Source organism: Phoenix dactylifera, chromosome 11 (assembly GCF_051530095.1).
Source record: "Phoenix dactylifera cultivar Ajwa chromosome 11, Ajwa_hap1_PhDact_Kaust_v1.1, whole genome shotgun sequence".
Classification (NCBI taxonomy): Eukaryota; Viridiplantae; Streptophyta; class Magnoliopsida; order Arecales; family Arecaceae; genus Phoenix; species Phoenix dactylifera.
This window is the reverse complement of record NC_143200.1, coordinates 15,363,303-15,384,289: the sequence shown is the minus strand read 5'-3', so window position 1 is coordinate 15,384,289 and position 20,987 is coordinate 15,363,303. Positions and strand designations below refer to the sequence as shown.

Sequence of the window (20,987 nt, the reverse complement as noted above, 5' to 3'; positions counted from 1 at the left end):
ATTTGATGATAGACTCATTAAGACAAGATGGGGAAAGAAGAGGAGAAGAAAATAGAGGAGAAACAATTATTTGGAGCTATTGTCATTTGAGTTTTCAACACATGCTTGAGTCTCTTGTTCGGTTATCGCTTCTATCTGATATTCCTTAGAAACGTGCTTTAAACATGGCATTTTCACAAGTAACCAAGAAATCTACTCTCAGTTGTTCCTGGATGCCAGCTTTCCTAAATGAAGTCAAGAGTAGAAGTTAATAGATGACCAAAAGGTCAAGCTCATCAGGATGCTTTCCATGCATGTGCCTTCAAACATATCTCGGTGCATACGCTGGTAGGGGATGTTTACATGCTTTGCAGGGTAACTAGATTAATGGAGAATCCAGACCTGTCCTGGAAATCCAGACAAGAAACTAGTTGAAACATTGATCCAATTATATTGAACATATTTTGGTTGGAACATGGACAAATGTATGATGCCTATTGCATGGGGTATGAATTTGGTTGAATTGGATTTCATGCCATTGCATCTGATCAGTCCAGACACGAAATTAGTTGAAAGATGTGGAGGATTTAACGCCCAAGGTTGAAAAACAGGACCGACCCAACCTGCCATCAGGAGACAATATATTTTGTTGGGAAAAGAAAAAAAAACACAAGCCTTGTGTCACCTGTATTACTCTATGCCATCTGTTTCTCTGCTGAAACTGAATACAAATGTAGGCATCCGCATCACGCATGCTTGTAAATTACATCGATCTCGGAAGAGAACTGAGCAATCAGCATCACCACACGTAGTTGCTCGAGTGCATTGCATGCATCAGGATATGCAATGCATGTTCTGAATGCCCAGATCGCAAAGGGCATTCGGGGAAAAAAGGCTATATTGGCACCTTAAGTTTGGCTCTATAATTTACAATATCATAGCTCCTTTTCAAGTAAGAGATCATAGGAGTAGTCAGTTCATGCGTATATCTGTGTCAGCATCTCCACTTTTCCCCTCTTCCTTCTGCCCAACCAGTTTCTGCATCTGAATCTTGACATAAGGTTCTGCTGAACTGTGGCTTGATCCAGCAGATCCATTGCCCATTTTTGTCCCCTTCCGCCTCTTTACCTTCTGAGCCCAGCCGACAAGACCCTCTTGCACATGCTCATCAAATATGGCCTTCTTGAAGGAACTCCCCATCTTAATCCAAAGAACAAAATATTCAGCATCGCGTCAAGTAATTCACTAATGTCAAACAATTTGATAACATGCTCACCTGGGTTACAATAGCATACAGTGGTAGAGTACTGTAGCTGCAGAGAAGCTGGATAATGACCCTTGCCATGAAACAAGAACCGTACAAGTTTCAAAAAATGGACCATGTTTGCTTATAATATTAGCACTAGATATTAAAGAGAGAAAAAAGGTGAGAGGTTGCTAGCTACCCAATCACAAGTCTGGAGATGATAAAACCAGCATGATCCATGATGCAGGAATTAAAGCCATAAGTAGTCTGAAGAGGAAAAATATCATTAGTAGTCTCTTTAAGATCTGAACTGTTAACAGGTTGTGAGGTTGATCTGAAAAAAGAATAAGTGTGCAAATGTATACACATACAAAGTGCTTATTTCTGTGTAATATAACAAGCCCAGCTTGTTTATCCATTAATCTCAATAGCAAATGAAGAATGATTTTATTTTTCATGCTGCTTACCAGTATCCAGAAGAAAAATGCGAACTCGAAGGCATTTTGAAAGAGGATGAAGTGAATCAAGTATAGAATAACACGTGGCCGGTGGAACCAAAAGTGATCATCTGATGGCTTAACTATTAGATCACCTTCAATTGCTGAATGTTTTTCAGCAACCTCATGCGCCAACTGAGTAATGACATGCTCCAACTTAGTGCCAACAGCAAGCAGAAGCTGAAAATATAAACCCGAGAACACTCATCAGTATCTTAACAAGGTTCAGCATAATGCAGACACTTGTTCATAAATAACATGTTACATGTATCTGTCAAGAAGTGCAAGGAAATATTATTATTAATGGTGCAATCCACTTATCCACATTTAATTGCACCTAGGGAAGCGCTGTGCATCCCAGCTAGCAGTAATGCATGCTAATCAGCAACATGTACACATAAGGCTCCCCGGCAGGGAAGCGTTGTTAGAGAGGGTTTTTCCTCTTCCTTTATTTTCCCCATTTTCTGATTTTTCTTGGGAGCTAAATCATCATGCTAATCAACAGCATGTACATGTGGGGCTCCCTGGCAGGGAGCACCTTTTTCATTTGGTGCTTCTTTAAGCATTACTCTTCTATGCAATATTTAAAGGGATTAACTTGTTGAGCCTTATGATTGGCCTTTCCAGCCCCTTCAGCAACAGCACTACAGCAGATCACATTATTATATTAGCATCATTGGCTTGGGCTACCTTAACTCTTGAAAGTTAAGACGAGTTTATGGTAGATGACAGGTTTTGCCCAACTCCACTGTTGAAGAATAAGTATGGAAAGGAGCACTAGAAAATAAAGATGGTCAAAAGAGATGAGCATCAGGCATGAAGATGTCAAAGTGGCCGTGTATCACAACGTGGAGAGCTGAAAAATCAGGAAAAAAGGGGGTAATCTATAGGAAGGCAATATATCTAACAATTTGAATTGACTGGAATGTAGAACAACAAAGAGTCCAGGCAAGAAAAGCAAACATCCTATAGGTGCGGAACTCGAGATATATGAATGACAAATTGAAAAGATGACTACATGTGCAGTGATGAAGAAAGACACTTCTAGTGTTAGGGAAATAAAAGTACTAAAGAACAGATTGAGATAAGTATGGACACGTGCAACAATGATACTGCATGCCCCTAGAGAAAGAAATTTGGATTTCTAACAAAGGGTCAAAATGAGAAGAAGGCCTGAGATAACCAGGATGGGAATCATGACTCATGAGAAATGGTGATTATTTTCGTTTGGTGCAATTTTTGTTCAAGTCCAATGGGCATAGAAACAAAACACCAAAAAAAAAACATGATTCATTTTCTTTTTCTAAGAATATCAACATGCATATCGAAAATAATCCAGTGAGAATGTTCAAGTAAATTTACTTGACCATCACAAGCCTGAACATATGCCACCTGGAAAAATTATAAAAAGGAGGGCATCATATTCACTATATTTCTGAGCATATTCATATCGCTTTACCACCACATAATCAATTTTTTTTTCAAGTCCACTTTGTAGTTTGATTATACTAAGGTTCAAGGAGAATGCTTAGAATTTTAAAAGCAAGCAATCTTACTGAAGATAATAGCTTATATTTTTAAAGCAGCACTGCTGTAGATCCATTAGGCAATGGATAATACCATACTAGATTCTCCCTGGATATATAACTTCTACACACTAATTAAAGATAGGCATACTTACAAGCAAAGGAATGAATGCTATCCAAAAATATGTATGCCAACCTGCATAGTGAAATAAGAATGGCATGAAATGGTATGATATGAAATACCAATACTCAGGTTAAACTAGAAATTTTCTATGAGAAACCTGGCAGAAGTAACAGCCATAATTCTATAAGCACATTTCTGTATAGAATGAACATGTCTTGACAAAACCTTGGCTAGAAACTACAAGCAAAAGCTTTGAGATCACATGATAATAGCTATTATTCTGCAGTTTATTGCGTATTAAGAAAACTCTTAGTCTTGACTGTCCTATTGAAAAATACAATTTTAACTAAGGAAAGAAAGGAAATGTTACATTCGCAAATTTTATATGAACAACTTCTGAGGCCTGTTACAGATGTTTAAAACAAATTCAAAGAATCCAACTGATGAGCCGTTATATGAGAATAGTCTACCTAAAATTAGACTGACTAATTATTTGATTCCATTTGGATAGTTAAAAGCTAGGTCAAATGATGGTTCCATCATCCACCCATATAATCTTTTAGCTGCATCCAGTCAGAGAGGTGATGCATCAAACAAAAGACAATAATAATTAACATTGTTTCTTACAAACAGTTCATATAAGAATCACATTTGACAGAATAGTGAAATTAAAAAAAAGATTAAAAAAGTTACTTCAAATATATCAGTATTCATGTTTGAACTTCAAGTTATGTATTGCACAATTTCACTTGGGGGGAAAATGAAATTTAGTGTCGATGATGTCTTCAAAGGGATCAAACTTGAGCTTACCATTAACATTCAGCAACAAGAAAATGACCACAAAGATCCAAAGATACCAACTGAAAGAAAGAAAAAATGTCATTAATAAAGATCGCGTAAATGGGCAAGGATAATCATACAAAATGTTACATGTTCTTCAATGAGGAACTACAAGGCCAATGCCAAATTAAGACCCATAACAGCTAACCTACAAATCGAATGAATAATCTAAGTTTAAATTACCTTATACCAACAACTTTCTTGAAATCAGCTTCCATGGCTCGCACCATATACCTGTGAAAATCAAATTTTGGGTTCCCCCTGCAGTGTGTCTGAAAGGAAAGGGTCTGAAGAGTAAGAAATAAACCGATACGATTGTTCAAGACAACAACTGAAGGAAAGGAAAAAATGTACTTTGACAACTATTTGATTACCATAATAAAACCCAGTCTCATTGTGGTGTAATCCGATTGCGTGACAGAACCATAGAACTGTTTAACAAAAGAATGCTGAAAAAAACATGTAATAAGATTTAAAACAAACTCTGAATCTCTAGTTATGTCAGAAAGAAAGTGTATTCAAAACAAATTAATAAAAAATAGAGAAAGACCAATATTGAATGATCTGAAGTCATAAGGAAAACAAGAGTACTCCAAAACATACCATCTGGTCCCAAATATCTTGAACAGAGCAAGATGCAGTACACATACCATATGCTTTGTAAAACTAGATGACTACATTCTGCACGATGACACTTAAAACACACAGCAAATTTTGTCCTCGCACAACTCATATTACTGATAAACTGTAACAGCTCTTTTTGAGTAACCTAATTGCAAGGAATCATGTGGAAAGTTAACTTCTCAAATATTTTTAACTGAAAATGGTTACTATTATGGGAGAGGAATGTATTCAACAAAGACAATCTCTAACAGGAAGGGAATTGTTGGTATCTCTAGATTTGCAGTAACTCTGAAGCAAAAACTAAGGAAGGAAAGCAATGATTAAGATAATCATAGTTGGATAGACCTCATTCTGCATGACGGTGGCACAAGGGAGACCTCATTCTGTATAACGGTAGGATTCAAGCAGGATGGTAGTAACAGTTACCCTTGATAATGAGAACTAAAACTAAGGAGACTACCTCCCCTTACAAGGGAGAGCTTTTAGTGTTTACTAGAAGAAAGAATTAAAAACAGAAATGCACCTAGATGAATACATCTATAAGCAAGAGGAAATAAAAATGAGGCACTCTCACAATAGAATGCAAGAGGAATAAGATTCATAAGATCAGTGGATGCAAGGATGGTCTGGCCCTAAACTGACAAGGTATGGAAGCTAATGATATATTATATACAAGCTTTTTGATATTTTGACAATGCTTTCTCTAGATAACATTATACTCTAGCACGTTAAGGAATTATTGTTGAGAAGGGATGTGGCATATGAATATAATGCCAAATTTTCAAAATAAATGTATTTGGATGCATCATTTGATCAGTAGTGTAAACAGGGATTAAAGTCCAAATACTAATCCTCAATGGATGAGACAAACATCTGATTAATGACACAGTCTTGGCCCAAGTGAGTGAAGTCATTTATAAGCATGTTAGTAGGTGCCTCTACCAACAGGAGGCACAGAAGCAGATACCAAATGTCAAATCAAACTCAAACATATCTCACACAACAAAGATTTGTCCCCCTAAATTTGTATCTTTAGAAATTTAAATATCTACTATCCTTCTTCTCATACAAAAAAAATAATAATTGTGATTGAAGGATGTGGTAAATTACGCCTTATGTGGTGATGTTCAGTCAACCAGGCCTGATTATTTAATGAGATAAACAACCACATTCTCTAAACTAGCCTTTTAAGCCAAGCCACCAGGCCATATATTAAGCATGAAGAACCACTCTCTCAGAGCAATGATCCATAAAACAATCTGCATTTTGATAATTTAGTTCAATTATCATCCATTTTAAAGTAGTGTGGTCATTATTCAACAATATAGCACCTAACATCCATCATAACTTTATCCATATTATTATGGTTTAAATGTATAGTAGCCCAATCATGCCACAACCAGTGTTCTTTTCTTAAAAAGATTTCATATATGATTACAGGAAAAGGCTCAAACTTAAATTCTGAATGCGACAAACTATACAAACCACTATTATTAAAAAAAAAAATCCTAGGTTCACTGTATTTCAAACATAATTGCATAACATGTATCACTCACCAACCAACTATGTATTAGCGAATCTTTGCCAATCCCCTTAAAATGGTCCCTGATAAACTCAAATTGATGCACATGGGTAACCTTCCTGGGAGCTGTCCATATTAACAGACTCAGATCAGCACATCAATAAGAAAAATATAGGGCAACTTTTGGCTTCTTGAGGACAAGTAGTTTGACATCAATATTTATTACAAATCACTATAAAGATGAATTCATACCATCTCCTACAGCTTCTTTCTGGATTGAACCTTCCCAGTGTTTCCACTGTCTTATCTGAACCATGAAGAGAAAATATGGTTAGACATAACACATGTTTGAATACATATAAGCATATGCACCAAAAATCAAAAAGTAAAGAAGAGTCACCCATTTACCTTTGCTCCTCCCAAAAGCATAGTAAGAACGCTGAAAACCACATGACTGATTGCCAAAACAAATATAAAGATATGCAACTGATGTGTTGCTTCAAGAGATAGCAATGGAACTTTTCCCTGAAAAGCAGAAGAAATGCATCAGTATATAGACAGGGCCAAGAGTGGCATGCCATGCTGGGTAACTAGCAGCAAGTAACATACAGAACGCAGCTTAGGATTATGAAATCTCTTTCCAAGGAGGACAATATTAGCAACCACAATATATAAGTTCCTTTGTTGGTTATCATCAACTTAACTTCGAAAATACATAATGAAATTATCCTCTATAGTGGACAATCATAAAAAGCTTATCTCGAAATTTATTTGAATACAATAGCCAATATTCATCAAAGGAGTTGGAGCAGACATCGGTACAGCACAATGGAGCTTGATTCATACAACTAAAAAGTTATTTGTTCTGTGATATTAAAAGAAGGGCAAAAATCATTGTCCTACCTGTAAACGTGTGTGCTTTCTTTGCTGTCAAGCCACCAGCTAAAGCATTAAAATTTTACAAGAATTACCAAATATGGAAATCATCTCGGTGACAATGCTCTCTTTCAAAATATAATTAATTACAAAAATGGCATAAAGCTTAACAGCATAGTTGTAATTTATTCATTCCATACAGGATGCTTCTAGCTGCTTTTAAAATTATTCAAACAACACAAGTAGGAACATGTCTTCTTTACATACGAGGCTTCTAAAAGCAACAATAAAATTCAAATACCATGGGCCGGCATCGCCAACTAGCTTAAAGTTCTAAACAAAAAGCCACCATGACACAACATTTTACTTTTGTCATTAGAGATGAGACCTTAATTTGCAGAGAACTAATGCAAAATGGCATGTCAATGACAAAAAATCAACTTTACTTTGCAGAATGCAACAAAAGCAGAGTTTCTCATCCCTGCAAGAGAATAACCCGAATATAATGCAAATTGTTATTTTAATCTCATATTTCTCAACCTCCATAAAGGGCATCGCACGAGGCTTCTGCCACTGCAGGATCTGGGGAGGGTCAGATCTACGCAGCCATACCCCTGCCTGCGGAGAGGTAGTTTCCTTGTCTCGAAGTCACGATGAAGCAATCTTGCAGTTGCACCAAGGCCCACCCTCTTATTTCCTAACCTCTATCGAAGACTACATTTTCCTTTTTCTTGAAGAACCATCAAAGTCATAAGACTCCTTTCGGCAAAAATCCGAAAATTTCACAGCGAAGTGGAAACTTTACGCAGAAAAAGGGGCAATGACAGCAAAACCAACCTTCCTTTGGCAAAATTCCTCCCCGGATCCACTTCCGGAGAGCAGCCGCCGGCCGCCGCTGAGAACACTAGCAAAGAAGGCGGAACTGAAGTGCTCCGTCGTGGCGGCCTCCTCCAACTCCTCCTTGCAGGGAAGCATGTGGTTTGTCCACCCCTCGGGAATGCAGATCTTCTGGATCGCCCCCTGGGACACCGTCAGAAGCAGCGATATGAACCCCAACAGCATCAACTCTGTACTCAAAAATTACAAACCCACCAATCCTTGATCCTTGAGAAACAACAGAGATTAGAATAAAGAGAGAGATGGGACTGAGAAAGGGAGGCAAAGGGAAGACCTTCTTTAATTTTCAGCAGCGCTTCGAAGAGGGGCTTCTGGTTCTTCTTCTTTAGGGCCTGGCCGATCACCAAAGGGTGAATCGTTCAGAGAATGAGAGAGAACAAAGAAGAGAAGGAGAAGTAGAGAGAAAGGTCGTACCTTTCCGAGGTAATGAAGGAAGCGCTCGGCGACCAGGGATATGAAGATGATGATGGAGCAAACAGCAGCGACGATCCATGTAGGCGTGAACTCCAGCAGGATATTGGGCTCTTCGCCTCCTTCTCCTCCGGCCATTGCGCTACCTCCCTCTTCGAGAAAGCGGTGAAACAAGAGAAAGAGATCAACTCTTATATATAGAGATCCAAGCCAAGAGAACGAATCGAAGAAACCTCGAAGAAGCCCAAATGCCCGAAATCTCCACAGTGATAAACGGAGAAAGGAGCAGAGAGGGGAAACGAAGTGCGCGGTTACGTGCGCGGGGAAGGGGTTGTATCCTTCGCGAGAAAGAAGTTTAACTTTCCTTCGCGCGAATCCACCGTTGATTCGCCCTTCGCACAGATCTCGAATTACTCCGAACTCCGTTATTCATCCCCGCACAGTTTCAACTTCCTCGCGCGAAAGATACAACCCCTTCCGCGCGTGAGAGAGAGAGAGAGACGTTGGGGTTTGCTTGGAAATCTCGGGTTGCTTGATGAGGAGAAGGTACAATTATTATTAACCAAAATTGTCTGGGAGCCTAACATAATTCAAAAATACTATATTAATATTATCGCGTTCATATGGTATGGTATTAGTTTTTTTAAAAAAAATATTTTTAGACTGTTTTTTTTATTAAAAATATAATAGATATTTTATTCAGAAAGTAAATACTCAAATAAATATAAGTAATTATGAAATGTGCTATTTTTTAATCAACTAAATATACCAAAATTATTTTTTGAATATTATATTTTAAAAATTATTTTAAAAAAAAATTAAATAAAAAAAATTCATGCAAACCAAACGAAAGTGTGATTAATTAGTTTAAGACATTTCATCAGACAAGAAATCGAAGTGATTCGTAAGCGATGTAGGTTTGGGCGTTAACCGCGTGCGGGCTTTTGTGGCCGAGCGCATTAATAGCGCGCCGCGGCGGTGTTTCTGGAAAGCTCGGGAGCGTGGCGAGAAAGACGCGTCGGGCGTCATGGTACCCGATTCTTGTCGACTGTGGAAATAGTACACGTGGCCGCATCCGAGAGTTATGGCGAGCACGTCGCGGTAACCCAGCGTTAGATCCGATGTCCGGTATGCTAACAGCAACCAGCCTTATCTGATGGCGTGAATTGAAAAATCGTTAATTGATTTGCGGGCCCCACACATCCCTGTCGCCCAATGGAGTTTGGAAAGCGGAGTACACTCGTGTCAGCTAGCAAGTAGCCAAGACGAGGGTCACATGGGTTCCGGTTCGGGTGCTGTTTCGAGATGAGCGGATTATGGGACCCACGTTTTGATTAATATTTCTTTTAGTACTGGCTGGGGGGGGGGGGGTGCAAAAAAGGTTTACGGCTGGCACCGACCGCTAATAGCGGGCCCCGCCGCTCTTTGTGACTTCGAACGACCGCCAGGAAATGGAAAAAGTAGGGGACGACACTATTTAAGGGGGAAGGGAAGGCGGATCTCGCGTCACGATAACACTATTTGACGGATGTGATTTGATGGAGGTAGCTTTCCCGATCTCCCAGGCAAATTGGGCATCCCACTGGGAAAAGGATCGCGGCTGTATCTTTCGCGCAAATCCACCGTTGGATCACATTGTGCATAGATCTCAACGGGAGCAGTGGGTGATCCAACGGTAGATTGGCGCGAAGGAAGGCGTATCCTTCTTTCGCGCGAAGGATAGAACGGTCCCTTGGGGGAAAAAGGACGGTGATGATGTGAAAAAATGGATCTCCATGATATGAGGGTGTGAAGAGGGGCTGCAGAGAGGGGAAATATAAATCTCATCCCATGTGCACATCGGCAGCCAAACGCATTAATGGACCCCGTTTTACATCATTATGCATTAAACAGTGAGATTTCTTTCCACCTCCTCCTCCCTCCCTCCTTCCTCCCTCTCTTTCTTTATATGCAGTTTAGTAAAAAAACTAACGGCACTTATAAGTATCAATATAGATAATAAAAAATATCGATAATATCTATTTTTTTTCTTTTTGTAGTGATGCATAAGTCATGTTCTCTATATTGCCTAAAAAAAAAAAGTTTTTTATCCATATATGAACACTCCACTTATGTTTATAAAAGAATAAAACTTTTTTATTGGAGAGATTAGGTTAAGAAAGCTTTCAAACATCTACCAAACAAGAGCGTGGCATAAATCCAATGCCAATGTTTTAGAGAATAATTTTAATTAACTAAAAGAGGGAAGAAATTGATTACTTTGGGCTTACTTCTCTTTTCATTTGCTTGTTTTCTATACCCTCATGTGTGCATTTTATGCAAATACCAACCTCTTTCATGGTTCACTATCGTCAAACAATTTTGTCCATCATGTAGAGCATTAAACTCATGAGTTGCTTGTGTTCTAAACCCATGAGTGGCCTTTTCTAACACTATGAATGGTTTAGGTTTCTTTCCTCTAATAATGGCTGCTTGGATTGGCAAGTTCGGTTGTTCCGGATGATAGATAGGCTGGTCCCAAGTTTCAGCATAGAACTAGGGCCAGCTGACCACAAAACCAAGTTAGGTATTTTCACAGTATCTATTGTACAATATATAATTTTTTTATTGATATAATGATATATATATATGAGATCCATGCGGACATGCATTTAGTCCCTCATTAGTTATTCGTTGGGTGGATCTTGAGTACTTATATAGAATCAAGAAATGCAAATAATATCTTTCAGTTAGTTTTTTTGGATGAGTTCCTAAATTATGACAATTGGTATTAGAACAGACATAACCTATGACTTATATGGACACTGAAACATTACTGCGTGGGTATATATGAGCCAGCCATATAGGACTTAAATGGAGGAAGTATGTGAGATAGATGCGGGCGTGTGTTTAGTTCGGTTATTTGCTGGATAGATTTTGGGTACTTAAAAGTATTTGAGCTGCCAATTGAAAAGTTTTGAGGCCGAGTAGGTCAGGCCAGATCAAGATTTTGCATCAAACCTAGCCTCACCTGACCTTGGCTTAGCCGATAGTGGATATCGTATAAAGAGCAGACATTGACCGCATACAGTATAATATGATATTAGACCACATATTATAAATAATAAAGAAAATGATATAAATAAGTGGGCTGAAGTCAGGCTGGGTTGTGCCGGGCCCCAACCGAGACAACAGTTCTTGTGGGCCAGATTGTGATGACGTCTACCCAGCCCATTTGCATCCCTGTAGAAACAATTTAAGCAATGGAGTGATTAAGCAATTTATTTTAGACCCAATTAATCCGCAAGTGGTTCGAATTGGGTTGGGGAGGAGGATGCATGATCTGAACCCAAACATGCTATATTGCAAACCAAATCCGATCCATCATCAAAGCAAACCTAATTGAGTTGGGACTAGACCATGTCCCACCCAAACTACAAATCACAAATGTTTGTCAAATTCTTCATTTACTCTCCTTTTGAGATATGGATATCACCTAAATATGCGATATACATATATTGAATACTAGCGTGCATTTTGCATGCTATAGATTTGTTATACATAGAAACATGTAACACAAATGATTTTGTTTTGGTTATAGGTGCTTCAAGAGGGACCGTTTATAGTTCTTGTTATAACTAACCAGATTTTGACAGATGTTAAGCTCTCTATTTTTTTTTTTTTTTGTTGGAATTGAAAAGGATTCTAAAGCATTGGTGTTATCAAGGTATAATAAAGAGATCACAAATTATATTAATACTTGTTGCCCACAATAAAACATAGAAAAGATAATAGAAATCCTTGTGCTCGGAGATAGATAGCTTTGAATGGTCAAGATAGTTGTAGAGAAATTGAGTTGTAACAGAAAAATAACTTATAAATCACATATATAAAGAAAAAGTTATTTGACAAATAATAACATACCAGTCAGCTCTCAAAATTGAAAAAGAAAGAAAAAGGTAGGGCAATATCTAAAAGAGACAAGCATAAATACAAATTTTATCATTAGGTGGGAGGATTTCTTACGATGTCAAGTCCATTTGAAAAATCAAAAAAATATTCTGAAAATATAGTTAAATATTAGATTTTCATTTAAGATTTTTTTGCATGAATATCCTTCTAAAAATTTGAATTTTCAAGAATACCCTCTTAAAATTAGTATTTGCTTATGTACCCTCCTAAAACACTGTTTTTACACAAATGCTCCTAACATAACAGTCCTTCTGACGACATTAATAAAAACTATACTTATTTTAATTAAAAATTAAATTAATTTTGAAATTATCTTTTTATCTCTAAAATAGCTAATAGGTCAGGAAATCCAATCTGCTCGCGATTACCTTCCCCTCCCCCCCGATGCTCTGCTTCCATGATCCCTGAAACATTAGTATTTCATGGAAAAAAACACTGATGCAGGAGCATCCTCCTCATGCCTTAGTCCATGAACATTGGGTCAAGGTGCATGAGGAAATTAAGTCCCAAGTTGTTGAGTCCTCGTAATAAGTGAATTAATTCACGATTGTTTAGTGTCTTTGACGCCTAGTTAGATTGAGTCCAAGGCGTCGAGTGAGTCATTGGTTAATTAGGAATAACCACATGACATTTGGATTGAGTCCGAAGGAATTGGATTTTGATTTCATGCGCGAGGAGGATTCCAATTGCTTGCGGCTGAAATCCTTTTCCTTCTTACGCCAATAAAGGCTTCCACGTGTGGATAAGCCTTAGTTGGTAAGTTGTTTAGGTGATTGATTAGAAGATTGGATGTTTAGAAGAGTCCTTATCTGGTTTAGATGCCAGCAAGTTCTGTTTTGGAGTCTTTATCCTTTTCTAGCCTCCCTCTCTATATAAAGAAAGGTTTAAAGAATAAAATGCAGAAAAATATTTGAGTTCATTCAAAATAGACCCTTTGTTTTATGAAGAGAGACTCTTCTTTTTTGGTGTGATGCCAACAGGCTGAAGGAAAGGGGTGAGACTCCTCTTCTCCTCCTGCCCCGTTGATTTGATTTGGGTGAGACTCCCACAACCATCTCTTCCTTATCTTTCTTTGAATCAAGTTTTTTTTCTATGTTTAAATCTTCTGGAATCATTCTATCATTATCTAGCCTTTCTTCCACATCTTCCATAATCCAAATCCCATCAATTTTTCCTAAGAATTCACATTCGGATCAAGTTCCACGAGATCAGCCCATCCGTAAAGTTCAGGAGTTCTGAAAGAGTCGACTCCTCCCGATCTCGAGTCGACTCCACGTCGTCTCGAGTCGACCCAAGTCGACCTCCAGAGCCTCTTAGGTCGATCCGTCTGGTACAACAGAGAGCTCGTTCCCTAATACGTCCAGTAAGTCGACCCCTTCAGAACTTGAGTCAACTCCAACCTTGCTCAAGTCGACCCCAAGGAGCCTTGAGTCGACCCCAGCTGGAAAACCGAAGAACCCGTTCTCTGAATTTTCTGAGAGAGTTGATCCCAGCCTGTCACGAGTCGACCCCGACCTATCTCGAGTCAACCCCAGCTTAGCACGGGTCCCCAGGTCTGCTGATAGCAAAGAAAGTCCTCTACATCTCCTTCTGCCCTTGGTATTTCATGAAAAAAACACTATTTCCTATTCTCCCTTGATTTGATTCTCCTCCACCATCAGCCTTCGTTCTCTCTTCCCTTCACCGGCCCTTTCCTCACCACTCATCGACTGAGTCCCTCTCATTGCCGATCTCTTTCTTTCGTCAGAGAGATCATCGCTACCACCTTCTCTTCGCTAGGGATCTGTTCGCCACTCTCTTTCCTTCGCCGAAGATCGAGTTTCGTCATTGCTTTTAAAGAAGAATAAAGGGCTTCCCTTGGCTCTTTGCTTCGTCTACCCATCATTCGAAAATAGTCGAGTCTCAGCAAAATTCATCAACCCGTCTCCTCGCTGCTGGAGCTCTTCATGGACTTGATACCCATCTTCCAAATCTTTCCTCTCCATCTACCCATCTTGGCCATCGGAGTTATGCGAAGATCAAGTCTCTATGGAGTTCATACGATCACTGGACTCTAAGTACATACCTAGCTAATACTTTCAAGATAAAATATTGTAGCTGATTTTATTTCATTCCTATTTCTCACTATGAACCTATTGAAGTATCCTTCTTAGTTTCTAACTGCATACCCATATATCTTATTTGATGGTAAGAGAGGCGAAGTGCCCCTTGTTTTTGATTGCTGAAATAGAATATGGCTGTGTAGTATTTACAATAAATTGGTTTGTCTCTTATGTCTTCTTTTGCTTTTAATTATTACTTAATGAGCGTTTTGGAAGAAGTGCTTTTTGTAGGCCCAACAAACAAATGCTAAATTGTTAACAAGAAATCTTGACTTCAACATAAGCTTCGAATGATTTTTAGTTTCATGGACGAAAATATTATTCAGAAAATCATATATAGTGTAAAGAGATGATGATTTGTTAACATATTAATGCCATATTTCTACATCATAGAAATAGCCATTGTCAATTTTATCTCTATATTTTTTGTGGTTAGGATTACATGAATTGGTAAAAGCATTATTCTCCCTCTTCTTTTATTCTGTTAGTTTAGTTTTGGTTAATAAGCACTCTCTCTTACAATATATATCGTGCAAATTTATTTATTCTATATACAAGTTTCTTAAAATGGAGCAGCAACTATTCAAATTGAAGGTGAAATTGGAGGATATTTTAAGAAGGTTAAGAATTTTACAAGGATGAAGTACTAGTTTTGGGAGACAAAAGAGGAGGTCAGTTGATGTTGACTACTATTGCTATAAGGATCTATATGATGACATACTGCATACCTTCAATTTGAAACTTGAAGATACTATAAAGATTTGGTCTATGATTAGACATTTATTGCCTAAATCTTACATGATATTAGACACAGATCACAAATTGATCAGTTTGTTTGAGGAGTACAAGGATTTGAAAGAGTGCTTCTATTTGTCACAAAAGAGGTTGATATTATATAACTTTCTTAATTAACACTAGACAACCAAGACCAAATTGAATCATGTAAAAGTATTGCAACTATAATGGGAGAGGTTCGAGTGAATGAGGTCAAATAGAACCAAAGGCAGAATGAAAGTTAGTGTCTAGCTATAATAGGTATTGATACCTTAACTACTGCTATTGAAAATAATGACTTATTGGGGTAAATGGTGAAACTACATTTCAAGATGAGTAGAAAACAGTTATGATTCTGAGAGTATTATCACTATATTTATAATAGTGATTTTGATGATGAAAATATCATAGACTATGAGGGAGAGACTATAAGATAGACAATGAGAGTTCTCAAAATATGCAAGTCGAGAATAATTCAAGGGGGCACTAAGTCAATATATTATATTGAATGAATTTAGTGTAAGAGTTCTCAAAAGTGAACCAAGCAGTATGATAGTGAGTTGTAAAGATGAATCATGTAATTGGAGGCTTCATGCTTCGCTATTATGTGATGGTCATGCATTTCAAGTATTATGGTTGAGATATCGATCCTTTACATTACAATGCTAATGAAAAATATTGCATGTATTAATATATTGTCGTATTTGTATGTGTAGATCAAAAAATTGAAAGAGCCTCATATGTGCTCATCTATGAATAAGTGTGGTAACAAGATGGCCACACGATTTTGGATACGTGACAAGATGATTGGTTGGCTAAGAAAATAGGGTGGTATGTCGCTTATTGAGCTAAGAAGGAGATTGTTGCAATTCCATTATATTGAGCTTCCATATTACAGAGTTTGGCGAGGAAAGGAGCTTGCCATGTCTATGATTCATAGTAATTGGGCAGATTCTTTGAAGAGATGGAGGATTTCAAAGAGGAGTTTTTGAGAAGAAACTCAGGTAGTGTAGTAAAGCTGAAGTTAGATGTGGTTGGTCACAAGCATTACTTCCATCGCTTCTTTATCTGTCTATGAGCTTGCAATAAGGATTTTTTAGCTAGTTGTAGACCTCTCATAGACCTGAATGGTTGCCACTTAAAGGAGAAGTTTGGGGTGTGATGATTGCTGCTATATCACTTGATGGAAATAATGGTTTGTTTCTAGTTGCATTTGGTATTACAGGATCTGAAAATTATGATAGCTACACTTGATTTTTGGAGATACTTAAAGAATCAATTAAAACTCCAAAAGATCTAGTATTTGTATTAGATCGACAAAAGGGATTGGAAGAAGCAGTACAACGTGTATATCCCAAGCGATCGAGAAAAAGGGCACCCTCGGGAAGAGATCTCCAACTGTCAAAAGTCGAACATAGAAAATGCATGAGGCAATTGTACAAACACTTTCAAATAAAGTTTCCAAGACACTGGCTTAAAATTAAGGTATGAGGAACTACAAAGGCATACACAAAATTTGAGCATGATGATATCATGAATCAAATTAAGGAGGCTAGCTTGGAGGCATTCAAGAATCTTAGTGCTAAAAGTTTGGTTTATGGAGTAGATCCCAATTTGGCATCATAGCTAAGTGCTACTATATAACGAATAATCTTTCAGAGTCATTCAATACTTGGATTTTTTAGGCTAGATATAGACTAGTTCTTAATTTATTGAATGTTGTAAAATAAAAAATTATGGTGAAAATGGAAGCAAGAAGGAGAATAGTTGCTCGATGGAAAGAAAATTTAGTTCTTGTGGTAATGAAGTATATAAGAGACATTAGCCTTAAGCTTGGTGATTATAATGTTTATAGAATTAATGATTACAGAGCAGAAGTAATTAAGAGTAATGAAAGACATGAAGTAATTCTAAATGAAAAAAGGTTCTCTTCTCATCTGTAGAAGGTCTCAGGCATTGGTTGTATGCATGCTGCAGCTTTTATTTATAGTATGAGAGGTATAGACTGGAAAAAATATGTCTTTAAGTACTTCACTGTTGTTAAGTACAAGACTGCCTATATATTAGAAATTAGACCATTACCTGACAAGGCCCAATAGATAAATGTTGATATTGGATACATGGTGCTGCCTCCTAAGCTTAGTCTAAGACCTCCAAGAAGGCCTACAAAGAAGAGAATTAGGGGTACGGATGAGCATACATCGAAGAAGATGCACAAATGTAAGCTTCAGCATCCTTATCTTCTACACTGAAGAAGCCTGGGAGGTAACATAGTGCTACTCTAACTTAACAATGTTTGTCCTTTATTTACTTGCTTATCATTGAAATATTGCAAGCCTGGAGAAAATAGTTCAAGAGGAAGTGTGTCAATTACAAGAGGTACACAAGCAGTGTTTGTAGTACCAAGAGGAAAAAAAAATGAAGGGTGACCCTACAAGCAAGCTAAAAGAATAGAAATTTCATTTGGACAAAATAACACCTACCCACAATCTTGATTGGTATGTGATTGGATATACCTATCCCAACTTTTGTACTTTATTTGCTTTCAAGTTATTTAGATCACTGTTAGCATATTACTGAACATAATTGATTGGTTGATATAAAGTTGATTCTCATACTTAATTTTTTTGCTAATTGCATATTTGATCGCATGTTTTGTTGGAGTAGTGGATATTATGTCGGATATGGATTTGATTTGTTTTTCTCTAGTAATTTATTTTGTTCTATAATGATCAAGATGAGATTCTTGCAATGAGATAATATTTTTTGATTGTACAAATATGAATAAATTTTTTGATCTAATAGAAACATTTACTTCTCCACCTTATCTTGTTTTCTAAGATTATGTGAACTGATATGCCTTTATACAATACAAAAGTTAGAGAAGTACTTGAATTCAATAATGTGCTCCAATTTTTGACTTCCTTTGATAGCTGAGTTTTCACCAGGTAGCTCATAAAGGAGAGAACCATCATGTGGAATATCCATATACCACTTGCGAAGAGGGACAATAATGACTAGGCAAACTTCTGTAAGAGGGCTTTCTCTAGGCTGTGTGAGTACAAAATTTTATCGATCTATGCTTCTGTTTGTGGTCTCCAGATGCCAAGAAATAGATTCAGTAATTTGCTTCACAAACTTTAGCCTCCCAATATATGCCATCGATACAAGAGTAGCACTTAAGATCTTGAGACATGTTAATTTATGATGTATTAATTCATCCTACTTGTGTAGAAGCATAAATATATGACTCTAATGTCTACGACAATAATTAATAAATGTAGAATTCTAAAAGCTATGATATTAATTAATAAATGCAGGATTTTGAAGGCTATCACATTAATTAAGGTGTTTAAATTCTTTGGATTCTTTTTGCCTACATTTCCTACTAAATATGCAAAAATGCATGAATACCTTCGTAAAGTTGCTATTTGCATGTATACCTTTATATATGTTTCTTTTTGCATGACTACTCATTAAAGATATTTTAGTTATTTTAATTTAAAACCACTAATTTTTTAATAGCATTAGATGATGTAGATACATATGCAAAAAAAAGGATAAAGAATGATAGAATAGCAAAATAAGTATTTTATAAGGGTATACATGCAAATATCAATTTTGGAAGGGTATTCATGCAAAATTCAATATATAGAAGGATATACACGAGAAAAATCCTCTCTTTTATCATGTTAGTATATACACATACAATGCACTTGAAAATCATGAACTTCATATTTATTTTAAAAATTACTAAAATTTATTATTTAATAAATCTAAAAGAATACTTAACAAATATATCAAATTTTTTATTGCATCACCTTAGTTTCCAATTAATTTACTCCTACCTACATAATTTATATATGAAATGTAAAATTGGTAAGCATAGAAATTCTTGATATAAATCTTTTGTGCACAAAATGTTTGCTAATTACATGCATGTTCCAACAATAGTGTGGTCATTCATATGTTAAAGATATTTTAAAAAGTATGACTTATCTTAAGATTAAAAAGAAAAGAATAAAGTAAAAATATGAGATATTATTTATGAAAAATTAAATTAGATTTTAATCCATTCCATTCATAATCATGTATGTATTACATCTAACTTTTGACTAAAAGTTATTTCAAAAATAAAATCATAACTAACCTATTTCCATAATATTAGAAAATAAAAACCTATTCCTAGAATTTTAAAATCTAATCTTTTTTCTCATCAAATACCGCCTAGATTTTATATATGTGTATCTACAATAGATTTTCTAATTTATTAGTTAAATTTAATCATCATTTTTATTTTTTTTTTGCCTTTCCCATGTTGTAGCCTACTTGGTACATTGTTTATTACAAACTTTACAATTTTAAAACTAGAAAATTAAAATTTAAGGCTTTTTAAAACATTAGAAACATTAAAAAAGGATGAAAACCCAGTTATTTAAATTCAGACTTGATCTCACATTTTAATGGTATACAATATGCTATTGGATAAAAGACATGGATATATCTAGAAATAAAAGATATGGAAAAAAAATGAGAATTTGGATACATGCATTGTTACAGTGCAAAATGAATCTCTATCCCCTCATTATTCTTGAATTACATCAATCCCCTTGTAACATGTTGGACGGGTGACTAGATGAGGAATTGCACATTAACTTGCACAAAAAACTCATGCAATTATATATAATAATAAAAAAAATAATTTGAGCTTGAAATATAAAAGTGAGTCATGAATTACAAGCATGATATTCCGGTAGTAAATTTGCATATCCTAGTCTATGTACAACATATTTGCATCAATGAATTCTTGGAGATTCTCCATAGGTATCTGCCAAAGCAATTCCTTTAGAATGTAATAAATGATAAAATTGTAATGCAGTTTAAAGATGGAATAAATAAGAAGATTAACAAAGAAGAAGAGGGAAGAGATTATTTCTCTCTTAGTTCCCGCTATAGAAAATCATTGTTTACAAGCATATCCTTTTTAAGAGGGTGCACAAGCATATCCATTTTAAGAGACTACAAAATATACCAGAAAAAATAATCATGTATCTCAACTCTCTTGATAACATGCGACCCCTTATTCACCACAAAACTAATATCTAATCATTTCTAAGAAAATAGGATACATAACCATATGGACTTTCGAATTTCTTGAGCCAGCTTCTTGGAGATTATTTTCTTGGATGAAGATTATACATACTTGCTAAGTTGGGTAAGGATAAGGAGAAAACATCGATCAAGATATGAAGGATATATATCGATCTCTCCTCAATAAGTTAAACTCTTGTTAGAGAATCTTAAGAGTGTGAAGATATTCTCTTGAACCTAGTGTCCAGCTACTAAGGTCGATAGAAAGAGGGGCTCCCAAGGTAGTGAGGATGAGAAGTGAAAAATGACAAGTGCGAAAACACTGCTTGCCATGAGATTGAGAAGATGATGACCAAGAATAGAGTAAAAGGAGGCAAGATAGGACTATAGAGTTAATTCTTCCCTTCCCCCCTCTCTTGTATCAATTTTATTGTCTCAATAAATGATTGGTGCTTTGAATCATGTTTCTCAAAAAAAAAAAAAAAAAAAAAAAAGGAGAGCAAAAGATTGTAGAGTTAATATGCAGT

General features: G+C 36.3%; 2 protein-coding genes across 3 annotated transcripts; one reads left to right on the top strand and one right to left on the bottom strand.

Moving 5' to 3' along the window:
- Positions 1–623: 623 nt before the first annotated feature.
- Positions 624–9,117, bottom strand: LOC103723666 (MLO-like protein 1). Of its 2 annotated transcripts, XM_008814646.5 has the most exons (14): positions 8,546–9,117; positions 8,406–8,463; positions 8,072–8,301; positions 6,767–6,883; positions 6,611–6,665; positions 6,393–6,484; positions 4,587–4,661; positions 4,396–4,484; positions 4,183–4,232; positions 3,404–3,444; positions 1,693–1,902; positions 1,425–1,492; positions 1,256–1,316; positions 624–1,179 (listed from the first exon to the last, which is right to left on the bottom strand). In XM_008814646.5, exons 1-14 carry the CDS (start codon positions 8,678–8,680, stop codon positions 952–954), a joined length of 1,509 nt encoding a protein of 502 aa, XP_008812868.2. In that variant the 5' UTR covers positions 8,681–9,117; the 3' UTR covers positions 624–951. The 2 variants fall into 2 exon arrangements, with proteins under 2 accessions (XP_008812868.2, XP_088563013.1); XM_088706887.1 differs by lacking the exons at positions 624–1,179; positions 1,256–1,316 and having other exon boundaries at positions 1,421–1,492; positions 8,546–8,843.
- A 7,398-nt stretch (positions 9,118–16,515) lies between these two features.
- LOC148700674 (uncharacterized) lies at positions 16,516–17,100 on the top strand. The gene has a single exon (XM_089926017.1). It carries the CDS (start codon positions 16,531–16,533, stop codon positions 16,621–16,623), a length of 93 nt encoding a protein of 30 aa, XP_089782143.1. The 5' UTR covers positions 16,516–16,530; the 3' UTR covers positions 16,624–17,100.
- The last annotated feature ends 3,887 nt before the right edge of the window (positions 17,101–20,987 follow it).

Bases quoted from the DNA above. Each gene is read 5' to 3' on its own strand.
- LOC103723666 (XM_008814646.5), bottom strand. From the start codon at position 8,680: ATGGCCGGAGGAGAAGGAGGCGAAGAGCCCAATATCCTGCTGGAGTTC. The intron at 4,233-4,395 runs GTAATTTAAACT...TCTTTCTTTCAG, and splicing joins AAGAAAGTTGTTGGTATAAG to TTGGTATCTTTGGATCTTTG. The intron at 3,445-4,182 runs GTAAGCTCAAGT...TTCACTATGCAG, and splicing joins CTTGTTGCTGAATGTTAATG to GTTGGCATACATATTTTTGG.
- LOC148700674 (XM_089926017.1), top strand. From the start codon at position 16,531: ATGATTGCTGCTATATCACTTGATGGAAATAATGGTTTGTTTCTAGTT.